The 18807-nt window shown below is 37.2% G+C and overlaps 1 protein-coding gene across 1 annotated transcript; it reads right to left on the reverse strand.

The window, feature by feature from the left end:
* Positions 1 to 1819: 1819 nt before the first annotated feature.
* On the reverse strand, positions 1820 to 17435 carry orai2 (ORAI calcium release-activated calcium modulator 2). Its single transcript, XM_034233358.1, has 3 exons — positions 17119 to 17435; positions 13707 to 13924; positions 1820 to 4657 (listed from the first exon to the last, which is right to left on the reverse strand). The coding sequence occupies exons 2-3, from the start codon at positions 13917 to 13919 to the stop codon at positions 4091 to 4093; spliced, it is 780 nt and encodes a 259-aa protein (XP_034089249.1). The 5' UTR covers positions 13920 to 13924; positions 17119 to 17435; the 3' UTR covers positions 1820 to 4090.
* Positions 17436 to 18807: the final 1372 nt, after the last annotated feature.

Genomic DNA, 18807 nt, shown 5'->3' on the forward strand with positions numbered 1-18807 from the left:
CAAGGTGCTGCTCTGTGACCACATGCTGAGAAAATAAATAAAAATAGACACAAAACATATTTCTCCATTTACAACTATTGGTATATTTCCATGCAGACAGTATACGTCTCTGTGGTTCTGATTCTGGGATACAGAACCATTACATGTTAGGGATAAATGTTTTTCTTCTATACAGAATAACTAGAATTACAATCTTGTTTTTGAAGCCGAGAAGCTTACATCCATTTCTGGTCAAAATGACTTAAACTCATGATATTATCCTATTACACATTTGTGTGAAATTGTAATAGCAAAATTGGCAGAATAAGCCATGCAGAAAAGGATTGTTCCAAAATAGGGAAAACATTCCCTTCAAAAGTTTAGAATCAGCTGATTTCTTCAGTAAATGCGATTGAAGTAAGCAGGCGGCCAATAATAAAGAATAGGAAAACACACACAACGTGAGCAGGATCCTCATGATCACCATGTTGCTGTTCCTTTTTATTACGCCAACTTTGATTAATAATGAATTGAGCGGTTAATCAAGCAAAAAAATGCAATAGGTTCAAGGTTCTTTATTTGTTATACGAACATAGCTACAGAGTAGTTATGTCGATGGAAATCTTAGGTCACAGGCTTCTCCAACAGTGCAACACAATAATACAGAAAAATATAGTGCAAGTAAATATTAAAAAGTAAATACAAAAAGAAAAATTGTTTTAAAAAAGTGAAGTAGTGAAATAAGAGTCGATATCAAGCTATTGGAATGATATATTAGATAAATAATTACTAAGTAGCAGATGGATGTTGTTACAACAGTTCAGGCGTTTAACAGTAATGTTTAGCTTCTCAAATGAGATGATAGGCTGCTTTTCATTCTCATTATTAAGTAACCTCAATATGTTGGAGTTTTGAACTTTAATTTGAACAGAATTAGACATTTAAAACATGTACTTGGACTCTAACTAGGAAAGTTGTGATTTCTAAACTATTTAATCTATTGTAAGATATTATTGAGTTAAATATGCTTTTTGTGGTCAGGCTGAGCACGGATCCTGATCTTCTTTTATTATGACCAGCTAGCTGTCCATTATCCCGATAATTACTTGAATCACAATATTGATTCAAAATAATTTAATAATAACCGTTTTGCTTCCGCTAAGAAAAGTAGTCCGTTTCACTGATCGCCAAAGGCTGGAACTTAAATGACTGCAGCACTGATGGAGGTTTTCTCTAAATGTAAAAGTCTGTTCACATTTTCTTCTCCATTAGCCAGTCTTTAAACACGACCAGAGCCCACCCCGTGTTACCTTTAGGGCTCTCTTCCTGTCTTCTTCTGTCTTCATTCCTTCTCTCTGCTCTTTGTGTTGTCTTAACTGGGGACCGTTTAGCCATCATGACTTCCAAAGTTTGTGTTCTCTACAATTATTAAAAACTAAACATTTCCATGGTGTTTTCTGAAGCAGGAAACACGTGTATTTGGTCACTGCGTACATTAATTGACCGGACTTCTTTCCGCGGATTGATATAACTGCACATATTGCGATGATCCATATCTAGCGAATAAATAGCAAGACCTCTCTGGAATGTCTAAATTGACCAATCAGAATCGAGTATTCGACTAAGCCGTGTAATAAGGTAATACAATGCTTTGCTAATTCACCATTTACCCCTCATCACATCTGGTTGTCTGTGTTTTAAGGGAGATGATGGACAATCACCTGAACACCATCATCAGGTGAATGACTAAATGCCGGTTTTATAGATACTAGTTTGAATGAAAGACTACGGCAATACTTTATGTATAAATAAATCCAACACTGAAGTATAAAACAAATCCTATGGTAAAATCCACCTTTATTTCAAGACATAACATGTTCATTTTCATACTTCTACATTTTTGGTTTCAGTCATAATGTAGGATTTCGAAATCATATATTGTGCTAAGTCAAATGTTTTCTTTAAAGTCATATAACAGTATGTCCAAAAAGTCACAGTATAGTGTTTCCTAAACAAGTACAAATAAAAGTCATAGTATGTTAGAAAAAAGTCATAGTATAGTATAGAAAAACTGATAAGAAAAAATAATAGTATGGTAGGTCAACAAAAAGTCACATATAACATATAGTATGTTGAAAAAAGTGAAAAAGTCACGGTACAGTATGTTGAAAATTCAAGAGACAATGAGAACTTTAATATTTGTATTTTATTTTTGAAAGGGTGTTGCAGGCACTCAGTGGCCTGCAGGATTCATCCAGAAGCTGATAAAACCCTCAACATCACTACAAGTGCACTTCATCTCAAACAGGAAGCACTTTGGTCAGGCATCTTATTTGGAATGTGATAACAGTTTGTTTTTCTCCGCAGTAACCATTTCTGTTTGTCGTTTCTTTCTGATGTTTGATATCAAAAGTGGAGATCGTGCCGACATGGACTCTGTAACATTTGACACTACATTCATCAGCTCGTGTCATCATGACCTTTTGCAGAAGCTCATAAAAGGCAATATTTCTTTAAGGCAGAACTATATTCTGACAGAAACACACATTCATAGTTTCACATCTCAGCAGCAGCTTGCAGAGGTCTTTGTAAAAGACAATACCAAGCTTTTTGAAGGAGGAAAATCACGAAACGTTGAGGCTTTTTGGAGATTTTGGACATAGAAAAGAGTAATGCTAACCTCCTGACAGTTTTACAAGACATGCAACATATTTTTAAAGACGTCACACATTAAGATCCTGCAGTGTAATGCTTGACTTTACAGTTAAAAAGCTCAGGTTTAATTCAGAGTTGGTGTTTGAGAACATTTGATCAAATCTGAATCCAGTTTTTAACGAGATTAATAAATCCATGTTTCTTTAATCTCCTATTAAATCCATGTAACATTGGCATGGAATATAACTGAGACTAGAGTAAAGAGATCACAGTCTTTAAGATATATTTTGACCTAAAGTAAAGTTATTTATGGCATTTCACTTTGAATCTGGTGATGGCAGGTCTTTGATAGTAAAGTGTGTGTAGGACATGTGATTGGTATTTTACAAAACTAAAACTAAGTTCAGGCAATACATCGAAATGTAATCAATAAAAAGTGTCTTTTTCTGGTTTGAAGTGTTGCCGTACAGTAAAATAGAAACACTTCTGAATGTATCAGACTGTTTTACTTATTGGTCTTTATCGACATAATCATAAATCCACATTACTGAAGATTTGTCATCATACTATAGTGAAAGCATACATTTTTATCCCTAAGATATTGTCGCAATATTGATATTGTTGCATTTGATTTGACGGGGAACTGATTCCAGTCGTCACCAAACACAACAATAAAAACAGACATTGCACAAATATGGCACACAGAACACAGTAGCCCTTTTTTCTGTAAACCTTAACATTAACTTCACCGACACATGAAACACAGACGAGGTCCTACAGCAAACTCTACAAGACAACTGACCGGAAGAATCAATTAGCAGTAAGACATGAATTGTGCTGCAGAGTGAGGAGCTTTAAAGGGATGACGTCGTTTTGAGGCCGTCCCTGAAGGTAGCATCTCCCTGGTTCCTTTCACAAAAAGTCAATGGGATTTTACATTTGGATTTTGGATTATTGCGCAAAATAAGATCTATGGCAAACATTTATGATACTTCCACTTTTAGTTCAGCAGGATAATCTCCACATATTAATTCATGATTTCTGAAGTAAAAAGCTAATGTTGGGCTATAAAAGAACTACAGCACGGTCACATGACTTCACGTCACCACCGCTAAGCTAAAGGCGGCTAACGTTGGGCTATAAAGGAACTACAGCACGGTCACATGACTTCACGTCACCACCGCTAAGCTAAAGGGGGCTAATGTTGGGCGTGATGACGTAAAGTCGTCTCATTTATACACTTGTTAGCAACCGCTGTGTTTAAATTCACCAGTGAGGTATTTACTGACGTATTTTATGTAGAAGACCAAAATGTGAAAATCTGACCTTATTTCCTTACCAAAAACACATAAAAAAAACCCATTGACTTCCAGAAGAGGGAACAGGAAGTGCTAAAATGCTGACTCTCAGGGTTTGAGGACTCACTCCTTTGGCTCAGAGGTAAACATGGCGCCCGTCACACCGTCTGCAGGCCTCTCTCGTGCCCGTCCAGCTGCACCTTGATCTTGTGCAGCTCCTCGATCTCCTCGTGGTGTCGGTCCGTCTTGTGGCGCACCAGCGAGCGGTAGAAGTGAACGGTGAAGACGACGAAGATCACGCCCACCGGCACCATGATGATGGTGGAGGCCAGTGCCGCCTGAAAGCCGGTGCTCGAAGCAGTGGGGGGAGCTGCGGAGGTGGAGCTCTCTGTGTTGCAGGTCTTTTTGGAAAGGCACGAGTCTACGGGCAGGAATTTGATCCAGCAGAGGAGCACCACCTCGGCGAGGAACAGCAGGATGCCCAGCGCGGTGGAGAAGCCCCAGGCCAGCTCGATGTAGAGGTGCATGCGCTCGTGCGGAGACTCGCTGACGGAGTTCAGGTTGTGGATGTTGCTGACGGCCTCCACGTTGGGCAGGATGCAGGTGCTGATGAGCAGGGCGAACAGATGCACCGCCACCAGCACCGTGGTGCACACGCTGAAGGCTATGAGGAGCGCAGGGTGGTAGTTGTAGTGCATCTCCAGCTGCACCTCCACCATCGCCACCTGAACACACGGAGAACCAGGATCAAAAGAAGGATTCAGATACCTGGGTTCATGTAGAAATACCAGCCTAGGAATGCTCTGTTACAAGTCAAAGCCCTGCATTCAAAAAGTTACTCAAGTATCAGCATCAAAAGATACTTAAAGCACCAAAGGTCAGAGATGGCAAAAGTACACACATCCTTTACTCAAGTAGAATTACAGATACTCGTGTTTAAGAATACTCTGGTGAAAGTAGAAGTACTGACTAAACTTCTTTACTCAAGTGAAAGTAAAGAGGCTTTGAAATGTACTTCAGTAAAAAGTACCCATAACTAGCAGCTGCTTTAAAGAGTACCTGACCTCCCTTTATATTAATAGAACAATAATGTCATTGTTAGCTAATGAATGTTTCCATGCTGAACAACGGCAACATGACAACGTTTCCATTGGTCCCTCTTCTTTAGAGAAGACCAGGAAATGATGGATACACGGATCGTGTTCAAATCAATAGGCACGCAATGACTCTAAAGAATAATGATCACGCATCAAACACACATTCAGACTAAAGGAACCAGCTGTTTGGAAAATGAGAGAAGTAGAAAGTACAAGTATTTGAGTTCAACATGTAAGAAGTAGAAAGTACAGGTATTTGAGTTCAACATGTAAGAAGTAGAAAGTACAGGTATTTGTGTTCAACATGTAAGAAGTAGAAAGTACAGGTATTTGAGTTCAACATGTAAGAAGTAGAAAGTACAGGTATTTGTGTTCAACATGTAAGAAGTAGAAAGTACAGGTATTTGTGTTCAACATGTAAGAAGTAGAAAGTACAGGTATTTGAGTTCAACATGTGAGAAGTAGAAAGTACAAGTATTTGAGTTCAACATGTGAGAAGTAGAAAGTACAGGTATTTGAGTTCAACATGTAAGAAGTAGAAAGTACAAGTATTTGAGTTCAACATGAGAGAAGTAGAAAGTACAAGTATTTGAGTTCAACATGAGAGAAGTAGAAAGTACAAGTATTTGAGTTCAACATGAGAGAAGTAGAAAGTACAAGTATTTGAGTTCAACATGTGAGAAGTAGAAAGTACAGGTATTTGAGTTCAACATGTAAGAAGTAGAAAGTACAAGTATTTGAGTTCAACATGTGAGAAGTAGAAAGTACAGGTATTTGAGTTCAACATGTAAGAAGTAGAAAGTACAGGTATTTGTGTTCAACATGTGAGAAGTAGAAAGTACAGGTATTTGAGTTCAACATGTAAGAAGTAGAAAGTACAAGTATTTGAGTTCAACATGTAAGAAGTAGAAAGTACAGGTATTTGAGTTCAACATGTGAGAAGTAGAAAGTACAAGTATTTGAGTTCAACATGTAAGAAGTAGAAAGTACAGGTATTTGAGTTCAACATGTAAGAAGTAGAAAGTACAGGTATTTGAGTTCAACATGAGAGAAGTAGAAAGTACAAGTATTTGAGTTCAACATGTGAGAAGTAGAAAGTAAAGGTATTTGAGTTCAACATGAGAGAAGTAGAAAGTACAAGTATTTGAGTTCAACATGAGAGAAGTAGAAAGTACAAGTATTTGAGTTCAACATGAGAGAAGTAGAAAGTACAAGTATTTGAGTTCAACATGAGAGAAGTAGAAAGTACAAGTATTTGAGTTCAACATGTGAGAAGTAGAAAGTACAGGTATTTGAGTTCAACATGTAAGAAGTAGAAAGTACAAGTATTTGAGTTCAACATGTAAGAAGTAGAAAGTACAGGTATTTGGGTTCAACATGTAAGAAGTAGAAAGTACAGGTATTTGAGTTCAACATGTAAGAAGTAGAAAGTACAAGTATTTGAGTTCAACATGTAAGAAGTAGAAAGTACAGGTATTTGGGTTCAACATGTAAGAAGTAGAAAGTACAGGTATTTGAGTTCAACATGTAAGAAGTAGAAAGTACAAGTATTTGAGTTCAACATGTGAGAAGTAGAAAGTACAGGTATTTGTGTTCAACATGTGAGAAGTAGAAAGTTCAGGTATTTGAGTTCAACATGTAAGAAGTAGAAAGTACAAGTATTTGAGTTCAACATGTAAGAAGTAGAAAGTACAGGTATTTGAGTTCAACATGTGAGAAGTAGAACGTACAAGTATTTGAGTTCAACATGTAAGAAGTAGAAAGTACAGGTATTTGAGTTCAACATGTAAGAAGTAGAAAGTACAGGTATTTGAGTTCAACATGTAAGAAGTAGAAAGTACAGGTATTTGAGTTCAACATGTGAGAAGTAGAAAGTACAGGTATTTGAGTTCAACATGTAAGAAGTAGAAAGTACAGGTATTTGAGTTCAACATGTAAGAAGTAGAAAGTACAGGTATTTGAGTTCAACATGTGAGAAGTAGAAAGTACAGGTATTTGAGTTCAACATGTAAGAAGTAGAAAGTACAGGTATTTGAGTTCAACATGTAAGAAGTAGAAAGTACAGGTATTTGTGTTCAACATGTAAGAAGTACAAAGTACAGGTATTTGAGTTCAACATGTAAGAAGTAGAAAGTACAGGTATTTGAGTTCAACATGTAAGAAGTAGAAAGTACAGGTATTTAGGTTCAACATGTAAGAAGTAGAAAGTACAGGTATTTGAGTTCAACATGTAAGAAGTAGAAAGTACAGGTATTTGGCTTCAACATGTAAGAAGTAGAAAGTACAGGTATTTGTATACAACATGTAAGAAGTAGAAAGTACAGGTATTTGGGTTCAACATGTAAGAAGTAGAAAGTACAGGTATTTGTATACAACATGTAAGAAGTAGAAAGTACAGGTATTTGTGTTCAACATGTAAGAAGTAGAAAGTACAGGTATTTGAGTTCAACATGTAAGAAGTAGAAAGTACAGGTATTTGGGTTCAACATGTAAGAAGTAGAAAGTACAGGTATTTGTATACAACATGTAAGAAGTAGAAAGTACAGGTATTTGGGTTCAACATGTAAGAAGTAGAAAGTACAGGTATTTGTATACAACATGTAAGAAGTAGAAAGTACAGGTATTTGAGTTCAACATGTAAGAAGTAGAAAGTACAGGTATTTGAGTTCAACATGAGAGAAGTAGAAAGTACAAGTATTTGAGTTCAACATGAGAGAAGTAGAAAGTACAAGTATTTGAGTTCAACATGTGAGAAGTAGAAAGTACAGGTATTTGAGTTCAACATGTAAGAAGTAGAAAGTACAAGTATTTGAGTTCATCATGTAAGAAGTAGAAAGTACAGGTATTTGGGTTCAACATGTAAGAAGTAGAAAGTACAGGTATTTGAGTTCAACATGTAAGAAGTAGAAAGTACAAGTATTTGAGTTCAACATGTAAGAAGTAGAAAGTACAGGTATTTGGGTTCAACATGTAAGAAGTAGAAAGTACAGGTATTTGAGTTCAACATGTAAGAAGTAGAAAGTACAAGTATTTGAGTTCAACATGTGAGAAGTAGAAAGTACAGGTATTTGTGTTCAACATGTGAGAAGTAGAAAGTTCAGGTATTTGAGTTCAACATGTAAGAAGTAGAAAGTACAAGTATTTGAGTTCAACATGTAAGAAGTAGAAAGTACAGGTATTTGAGTTCAACATGTGAGAAGTAGAAAGTACAAGTATTTGAGTTCAACATGTAAGAAGTAGAAAGTACAGGTATTTGAGTTCAACATGTAAGAAGTAGAAAGTACAGGTATTTGAGTTCAACATGTAAGAAGTAGAAAGTACAGGTATTTGAGTTCAACATGTGAGAAGTAGAAAGTACAGGTATTTGAGTTCAACATGTAAGAAGTAGAAAGTACAGGTATTTGAGTTCAACATGTAAGAAGTAGAAAGTACAGGTATTTGAGTTCAACATGTGAGAAGTAGAAAGTACAGGTATTTGAGTTCAACATGTAAGAAGTAGAAAGTACAGGTATTTGAGTTCAACATGTAAGAAGTAGAAAGTACAGGTATTTGTGTTCAACATGTAAGAAGTACAAAGTACAGGTATTTGAGTTCAACATGTAAGAAGTAGAAAGTACAGGTATTTGAGTTCAACATGTAAGAAGTAGAAAGTACAGGTATTTAGGTTCAACATGTAAGAAGTAGAAAGTACAGGTATTTGAGTTCAACATGTAAGAAGTAGAAAGTACAGGTATTTGGCTTCAACATGTAAGAAGTAGAAAGTACAGGTATTTGTATACAACATGTAAGAAGTAGAAAGTACAGGTATTTGTATACAACATGTAAGAAGTAGAAAGTACAGGTATTTGTGTTCAACATGTAAGAAGTAGAAAGTACAGGTATTTGAGTTCAACATGTAAGAAGTAGAAAGTACAGGTATTTGGGTTCAACATGTAAGAAGTAGAAAGTACAGGTATTTGTATACAACATGTAAGAAGTAGAAAGTACAGGTATTTGGGTTCAACATGTAAGAAGTAGAAAGTACAGGTATTTGTATACAACATGTAAGAAGTAGAAAGTACAGGTATTTGAGTTCAACATGTAAGAAGTAGAAAGTACAGGTATTTGAGTTCAACATGTGAGAAGTAGAAAGTACAGGTATTTGAGTTCAACATGTAAGAAGTAGAAAGTACAGGTATTTGAGTTCAACATGTAAGAAGTAGAAAGTACAGGTATTTGAGTTCAACATGTGAGAAGTAGAAAGTACAGGTATTTGAGTTCAACATGTAAGAAGTAGAAAGTACAGGTATTTGAGTTCAACATGTAAGAAGTAGAAAGTACAGGTATTTGGCTTCAACATGTAAGAAGTAGAAAGTACAGGTATTTGTATACAACATGTAAGAAGTAGAAAGTACAGGTATTTGGGTTCAACATGTAAGAAGTAGAAAGTACAGGTATTTGTATACAACATGTAAGAAGTAGAAAGTACAGGTATTTGTATACAAAATGTAAGAAGTAGAAAGTACAGGTATTTGAGTTCAACATGTAAGAAGTAGAAAGTACAGGTATTTGGCTTCAACATGTAAGAAGTAGAAAGTACAGGTATTTGAGTTCAACATGTAAGAAGTAGAAAGTACAGGTATTTGGGTTCAACATGTAAGAAGTAGAAAGTACAGGTATTTGAGTTCAACATGTAAGAAGTAGAAAGTACAGGTATTTGGGTTCAACATGTAAGAAGTAGAAAGTACAGGTATTTGAGTTCAACATGTAAGAAGTAGAAAGTACAGGTATTTGAGTTCAACATGTAAGAAGTAGAAAGTACAGGTATTTGTATACAACATGTAAGAAGTAGAAAGTACAGGTATTTGGGTTCAACATGTAAGAAGTAGAAAGTACAAGTATTTGAGTTCAACATGTAAGAAATAGAAAGTACAGGTATTTGAGTTCAACATGTAAGAAGTAGAAAGTACAGGTATTTGTATACAACATGTAAGAAGTAGAAAGTACAGGTATTTGTATACAACATGTAAGAAGTAGAAAGTACAGGTATTTGGCTTCAACATGTAAGAAGTAGAAAGTACAGGTATTTGGGTTCAACATGTAAGAAGTAGAAAGTACAGGTATTTGTATACAACATGTAAGAAGTAGAAAGTACAGTTATTTGGGTTCAACATGTAAGAAGTAGAAAGTACAGGTATTTGAGTTCAACATCTAAGAAGTAGAAAGTACAGGTATTTGGGTTCAACATGTAAGAAGTAGAAAGTACAGGTATTTGTGTTCAACATGTAAGAAGTAGAAAGTACAGGTATTTGTGTTCAACATGTAAGAAGTAGAAAGTACAGGTATTTGAGTTCAACATGTAAGAAGTAGAAAGTACAGGTATTTGGGTTCAACATGTAAGAAGTAGAAAGTACAGGTATTTGGGTTCAACATGTAAGAAGTAGAAAGTACAGGTATTTGAGTTCAACATCTAAGAAGTAGAAAGTACAGGTATTTGAGTTCAACATGTAAGAAGTAGAAAGTACAGGTATTTGAGTTCAACATGTAAGAAGTAGAAAGTACAGGTATTTGAGTTCAACATGTAAGAAGTAGAAAGTACAGGTATTTGAGTTCAACATCTAAGAAGTAGAAAGTACAGGTATTTGGGTTCAACATGTAAGAAGTAGAAAGTACAGGTATTTGGGTTCAACATGTAAGAAGTAGAAAGTACAGGTATTTGTGTTCAAAATGTAAGAAATAGAAAGTAAAAAGTCGTCAGAAAAATAAGTCGTGGAGTAAAGTACTGATACCAGAAACATGTACTTAAGAACAGTAACGAAGTATTTGTACTCTAATACTTCCCAGCTCTGCACCTGGGTTAAAGTATCAGTCTAGGAATACTCAAAAGATTCAGATTGTAGTACTTCTTTCACCAATGCATTGGACATTTCAAACCAAAGCAGAGTGGAAGAGTGCTATTAGGAGGCCAAAATACTTTTTCAGGTATTACAAAAATATTTCTACAGTTTTTGCTTATTATACTTTACTAAGGGTATTCTTTTCAATACAGAAACTTTACCTGAAACAGATTATGTACAAGAAAATTGCTATTTTTAAGCTGGCTTGGATATGTTTTCAGTTGTGTAAAATACAATTTCTGTTCATTTCCTGCAGGTTGTCGGGTTGAAAAGAGTAGGATGGACACATGTAACTATCCTGGTTGAATTATCAGTACAAAAAATAAACTATTATGTCATTAAATATCTTCTTATAAAGAGTCAGAAGGAAATAAAAGAGAGAATTCAACTGTGATGTAGATTGCAGAGAAACATCCAATCGCAGAGCTCATTTTGTTTTGCTTGTGCCACTAAAGAAATGTTTATCGGAAAGGAGATCCAGAATACAAAACCTAAGCATTGAAGTTGCACGAAGTGGTTGAAAGCACAGACAGGAAGTCAAAAACCAGTTCATGCCCACAGCTGTTTCCATCACTGAGCTGCATTATCGTGGTTTCACAATGTTCAGTGGGGTGAAGAACTCAAACCATGATCTGCCCGGAGAGCAGCTGAGAAACTAAAGACTTCACAACGTTCCAAACATTAAGCACCTCCATGTTAAGAGGTTACAAGTTCCCTATCATACTGTTCAATATATCACAGGTCTCAGATATATCCAGAGCCTGTCTCTGATTGGCTGAAACACCAAACAGATCATTGCAGCATTACCCATAATCCCCTCTGTTTCAGCCCTGTTTCCAAAGTGCTGATTCTCTGTCTGTTAGTTTAGATTAAAATAAGGAGCCCCTCCCCACGCCCCTCTGAGAGAGATCTGGTTACAAAGAACACAATGGTGCTCTAGAGCAGTTGTTCTCAAATGGGGGTACGCGGACCCCTAGGGGTACGTTGGAGTACTGCAGGGGGTACGTGAGATTTATTTTATGTTAATGAAAAAAAAGAGAACTCTGGATAATAACATGGGAACAATAAACGGGTGCTCTCTTTTCCTCTCTCTCTCCTGACAGCCCGTCAGTCTCGTGCAGCTCGCTGAACCTGTAATAAGTGACCCGACAATGAAGAATAAATGTATGTATAACTAGTTTAGCTAGTTTAGCTAGTTCCAGAGTAGATAAACTAGCTAAGTGTGTTAGGTCTAACTCTTAGTGTGTTTTGCTCTGTTCGCCGGTCCGTCACAGCGGCGGACATGTGATCCGGAAGAGCTGCGTGTTCTCCGTCAGCAGCAGCTGATCTGATCTCTGATCTCTCTCTCTCTCGTCCGGTTAGACTTCACTCGCGTTTATGTCCAAATCTATCAGATCTAGCTAGTTCTAGTTAATGATATGACTGCCTGCTTATCAAAGGACCTAAACAATAAGCGTTGCTTGGCAACGGCATATGTTTATATGAGTAGAAGAGACATGAAGAAGAGGGGACACATGTTGATGTAGAAGAGACATGGAGAAGAGGGGACACATGTTGATGTAGAAGAGACATGAAGAAGAGGGGACACATGTTGATGTAGAAGAGACATGAAGAAGAGGGGACACATGTTGATGTAGAAGAGACATGAAGAAGAGGGGACACATGTTGATGTAGAAGAGACATGAAGAAGAGGGGACACATGTTCATGTCGAAGAGACATGAAGAAGAGGGGACATATGTTGATGTAGAAGAGACATGGAGAAGAGGGGACACATGTTGATGTAGAAGAGACATGAAGAAGAGGGGACACATGTTGATGTAGAAGAGACATGAAGAAGAGGGGACACATGTTGATGTAGAAGAGACATGAAGAAGAGGGGACACATGTTGATGTAGAAGAGACATGAAGAAGAGGGGACACATGTTGATGTAGAAGAGACATGAAGAAGAGGGGACACATGTTGATGTAGAAGAGACATGAGGAAGAGGGGACACATGTTGATGTAGAAGAGACATGAAGAAGAGGGGACACATGTTGATGTAGAAGAGACATGAAGAAGAGGGGGACACATGTTGATGTAGAAGAGACATGAAGAAGAGGGGACACATGTTGATGTAGAAGAGACATGAAGAAGAGGGGACACATGTTGATGTAGAAGAGACATGAAGAAGAGGGGACACATGTTGATGTAGAAGAGACATGAAGAAGAGGGGACACATGTTGATGTAGAAGAGACATGAAGAAGAGGGGACACATGTTGATGTAGAAGAGACATGAAGAAGAGGGGACACATGTTGATGTAGAAGAGACATGAAGAAGAGGGGACACATGTTGATGTAGAAGAGACGTGAAGAAGAGGGACACATGTTGATGTAGAAGAGACATGGAGAAGAGGGGACACATGTTGATGTAGAAGAGACATGAAGAAGAGGGGACACATGTTGATGTAGAAGAGACATGAAGAAGAGGGGGCACATGTTGATGTAGAAGAGACATGAAGAAGAGGGGACACATGTTGATGTAGAAGAGACATGAAGAAGAGGGGACACATGTTGATGTAGAAGAGACATGAAGAAGAGGGGACACATGTTGATGTAGAAGAGACATGAGGAAGAGGGGACACATGTTGATGTAGAAGAGACATGGAGAAGAGGGGACACGTGTTGATGTAGAAGAGACATGAAGAAGAGGGGACACATGTTGATGTAGAAGAGACGTAAAAAAGTGCATTTTGCATAATAGGTGACCTTTAACATATATAGTTGTTGTATCTTTAGTTATTATAATAACAGTAACAGACCATAGCGAACCCGGACAGTAGGGCCGAGGTCCTGCTGGAGGCCTTGAGTTTGGCCCGGCTCAGGTACAGCTTCCTCCAGCTGAGCGCCTGCACAGAGTGGTGGTTGGAGCTCACCAGCTCCAGGTAGCTGCGCCTCACCCAGTCCCTGTAGTCCATCCCCGCCCCATCAGGGGCCCGATCTGAGCCCATCGGCACGTTCAGCTCGCTGTTCATAGCACCTGGGGGGGAAACAAGGGACAACTGCAATTACAAAAAGTCAGAGTCCTCACTAACACGAAGAAAGTGGATCACATCGGTCCAGTTCTGAAGTCTTTACACTGGTTCCTCACTGACACTAAGAGAGTGGATCAGTCCAGTTCTGAAGTCTTTACACTGGTTCCTCACTGACACTAAGACAGTGGATCAGTCCAGTTCTGAAGTCTTTACACTGGTTCCTCACTAACACTAAGAGAGTGGATCAGTCCAGTTCTGAAGTCTTTACACTGGTTCCTCACTAACACTAAGAGAGTGGATCAGTCCAGTTCTGAAGTCTTTACACTGGTTCCTCACTAACACTAAGAGAGTGGATCAGTCCAGTTCTGAAGTCTTTACACTGGTTCCTCACTAACACTAAGAGAGTGGATCAGTCCAGTTCTGAAGTCTTTACACTGGTTCCTCACTAACACTAAGAGAGTGGATCAGTCCAGTTCTGAAGTCTTGTGTGTCAAGAGTGTAATCTGTGTGTGTGTGTGTGTGTGTGTGTGTGTGTGTGTGTGTGTGTGTGTGTGTGTGTGTGTGTGTGTGTGTGTGTGTGTGTGTGTGTGTGTGTGTGTGTGTGTGTGTGTGTGTGTGTGTCCATCAATCACTGTAGCTCCATGGTTCTGTTCATCTTCAACAATAATCTCCCTTTATGGGGAAACAACAAATATTCCCACAACCCACAGTGAACTCTAGTGTGTGTGTGTGTGTGTGTGTGTGTGTGTGTGTGTGTGTGTGTGTGTGTGTGTGTGTGTGTGTGTGTGTGTATATATGTCCTAGTAGATGGAAGCAGAACAGGAAATAACTAATAGATCAATGATAAAGCAGGAATACAAACTTCAAAACTTACAGTCAACAAAAAGGTCAAACTGAAAGAAACTGATCTAATGGGTGGAAAACGGCAAAGCAAATGAAAGCAGTGACGTCTTTACAGAATGTATTAATAATAATCATATGTCGGTTCCGCTGCAGTATATTGAAACTAACTCACCTGGCTTTATGTGATGATGCTCTGATGAACGTGCTGCATTACTTTAGTTGAGACAGTTCCCTTTTTTAATCGTCAATGCGACACAAGATGTCGAGCTAAAAATAAATCAGATTCTCAAACTTTGTTGTAAAAATCAAAGTGACCGCCTTTTCACTTTCATTTCATTTCAAACCTTTATTTAACCAGATTGGTCCCATTGAGATCATAGATCTCTTTTTCAAGGGAGACCTGTAATGTATTATGTAATACTTTTATGTTCTGTTGTTAATTGTTTGGTTAACTTGAATAGAAAGTAAATATTGTGTCTGCAGAATATGATTGTACTTCACACAATAGCGTGTTCATGTGTGTGCCAACAGCTTAAAGAGGTCATTTCCTGCCGCAACGACACAAAGTACAAAGCCAGGTATATAAAGAAAATGTGTGGTTATCATCAGTGGTTCAACTCTAAATACTTCAACCAACAATTGTATGACTACATTTGTTTATATATCTGTTTATACAAGCTGTTATAAACCTAATAAGCTACTTTTTAAGGCTCCACATTTCACTTTGTTATGTCTTGCGTTCTCATTTTGCTAAAATGTGTGTATTTCCTTTTTTGTTTATATTTAATAAGAATATTTGGTAGATGTTCTTTGCCAAGGACTTAAAATATGACAACTCATTTTGTAAGATGTGCTAAAGTGTACACAAGAATAGACGAGACGTTATAGTGTTTAACTCGGATCCTCTTTCTGCTCTAAGTGTTTGTGTAGCTCCTGTACACAAACACAAACTCCAGTTTTTCAAGTTTCTGCAAACCTGAACAACCCTTTGAAGGAGCAAGCCAAGCCAACAGAATATGTGTATTATGTAATGCATCTTTTACACTAAATCTGGTGACTGTATTATAAGGACAAGTGGACAAAGTACTCCATAAAAGTAGTAATAACACAGTGTAGGAAAAACTGTGACTGGTAAAGTACAAGTCCAGGATGCATTTCTTTTAGCATTACAATGTACTTAAAGCTCCACAACTAAAAGTAGTCCTTATACAGACTGGCCATTTTCACTATATAATATGTCAGTGGACTTTATTGAATGATTCATTAGTGAGTTCATCACTGTATTGTTGAAGCTAGTAGAGATGGGGCTACCTTGAATGATTCTTCAACTAAATATTGTGAATCCCAATTCATTACACTATGTATATGTGTTATTAATAATATGAGCCTGTCAAGTAACTAGTATTCTTGTCTTTCATACATACACAATCTGGTAAATTCATTCAAAGCTTAAGGGGTGCATTAAGGGCAATGGTGGACCACTTTAACTAACTAATACTAAACTACTGATTAAGTTACATTTTGAAATGCAGGACTTTTGACTCATAACAGAGTATTTGTTACAGTGTGATACAAGTACTTGTAACCTATGTAAAGGCTCTCTATACTTCTCTTTAGAGCAAAGCACCTCCTGAGTGCACCTTGTGTATATTTAGACTGCTAAGTTAGAAGGATCCGTTTACCAAGTTGTGCTAACATAAAGCTTTTTATTTTAATCTACGCCCATGGAGAGCCAGCATTATAATGTAAAACATTCTGGAACAAACACATGAACTACCCCCATTTGTTACTAACATTGTCACTTTGCATTAGAGGTGTTTCCTGTATGTAAACAGTATGCATGTAAGCAAACAGCATTGAGTTTGTGTTCAGGATAAATAAGCAAGCTAGAGGCTACTACGTGAGCTCAGTTTGTTTTTAGATGAGATACACTTGTAATGGTCCTCAGAGGGGAAATAAGGTTGCAGCAGGAGAACAGACATAAGTAGGGGATACAAATACAAATAAACATTATAACTTATAGGAAAGACAATATGCAAGAGCATCGAAACAGCTTATACTTGTTTGCATTTTAGAAATTGGCACCAATAAAAGTATGCTGAACTAGCTATTATTAGTTCCTGTCTGCATTGAACCCATGCATTAACAGTGAAACACTTTAATACTGAAGAAAACTCAAACACTGTGCTTATTTCTCTGTGTATGAGCAGATTTATAAGTGTTTAAACCTGAAGTAACTTCTTCCATCTCTGCATTCATCGCAGGACAGCGGCTAGTTAGCTAACTTTATTAACTAGCAACATTTCGTATGAATTCACTCGTCTTTTTTTATTTAAACACTTTTATTTGATCTTACCTGTTTCCCGAGGTGCCTTTTGAGTTATTAAAGCTCCCAAACTGAGAGAAAGTCACTGAAAAACAGTCAATTATAAATATTTGGTCCTCTTCAGTGTTTTGATGGACAAACTTCCGCTCTTCACATCAACGGCTCTCAAACGTCGATCAACGGTCGGTTAACGGGTGACTCTTTGTCGGCATTTCTTTGTGCCTATCCGTCCTGCTCTATCCCCCCCGACTGTCAGGTGAAATCACCGGGCATTTGGTTGTCTGTTTTCGGGCGTTTCTCAGCACAACACAGACCCGGAGGCAGGGGAGGGAAAGTGAAGAAAACTAGTGTTGTGTAACACTGAGTTCCGGTTGGGCGTGTTGCCTTCAAGATAAAAGCACGGACATCTAAACTAGAAAGATGTCAAATATAATAAAAACATGTTTGTAGGCCTACGTAGGTATAAACCACATACATTTTTACTGAAATGTATTTAATTGGGATAAACGCCCTTGAGATGAACCATCTGGTTTGAAAGGGGGTCCGACTCCTAACACATAGTACCACACAGCAAGAGAGAAAATAACCACTATAAGGCCACACATATGCAGTATAATATAATTCACAAAAACTCATACTAAAGTACAATCAATTAATGAACTACATGTACCTAAGTACTGTACTTAAGTAACATTTTGTAGGTATTTGTACTTCAAGAGCCAATGTTTAACTCTTTTGTCCACTACTTTTATCTGATAACTTTTGTTAGATACTTTTAGAAATAGGTTATTAGTTAATACAAAATAAAAATAACTATGATATATTACTATAGGTTAATATATCCAGCAGCAGTGTATAAAGTAATTAAAATAAGAGCCATTTTAATGCATAAATAGTCATAATCCAGTTATTTAATCTTTATCATTCCAAAATTGGCCATTTTCTTTTTGGTACTTAAGTACATTTTGATGCCAAATCATACTTTTCCTTTAGTGGAGTCATGAGAACTCACGGAGGACGCTTTGTACATAACACCCATAGGTCATTGGTCACTAGTCCTCATGTAGATAATAACCACAGCATTGTTTGAATGTGAACTGTACAGAAAAGTGAGCTACTCTATGTGTTGTAAGTACTGTATGATGTGTTGTATTCAAAACAATCCGCTAACTTCTATTTAGACAAAAGGTAATCAAGGAGAGGTTGGAGTTAAATGCTATCACATTTCTCAGATGATGGACTTCAGCATGTTGGCATTTCCACAGTGACAGCAGTGCATTCATTACTGTTATATATTATATCAGACATCTCCATTTGGATGCAGCCTATTTTTATAAAGGGTCCATTTTGATGAGCTGGTAGTGCACAAATTACTTAACTGATCTTTAACGTAGCTGAATACTCCATTCTGATTGGTCCAATTGGACATCAGAGAGGTCGTAAATACTCGATAACACACCACTGTAAAGAAAAATAGTAAAGTTGCTAAGGAGGGTCGGAGTATTCTTAGCAGAAGCAATACGTTTATTTAGTATGTGGCCGTGTAATAAGCAGAATAGTGTGCAACAAGGAGGTCATTCATGAAAAAATAACACGTCTGTTCACCTATTTTTATATTCGTATTTAATATTATCAGTATTTTTTATTCTGATTAAATCCTTATGAGTTTATTGTTGTCAAAAAGTGAACATTAGACAACAATGTGCCGTCCTCTCTGTT

The sequence above is a fragment of the Gymnodraco acuticeps genome, unplaced genomic scaffold (assembly GCF_902827175.1).
Source record: "Gymnodraco acuticeps unplaced genomic scaffold, fGymAcu1.1, whole genome shotgun sequence".
Taxonomy (NCBI): Eukaryota; Metazoa; Chordata; class Actinopteri; order Perciformes; family Bathydraconidae; genus Gymnodraco; species Gymnodraco acuticeps.

Coding starts and splice junctions, on each gene's coding strand:
- orai2 (XM_034233358.1), bottom strand. CDS start 13,919: ATGAACAGCGAGCTGAACGTGCCGATGGGCTCAGATCGGGCCCCTGAT. Junction 4,658..13,706: donor TACTGTCCGGGTTCGCTATG/GTCTGTTACTGT, acceptor CCGTGTGTTCAG/GTGGCGATGGTGGAGGTGCA.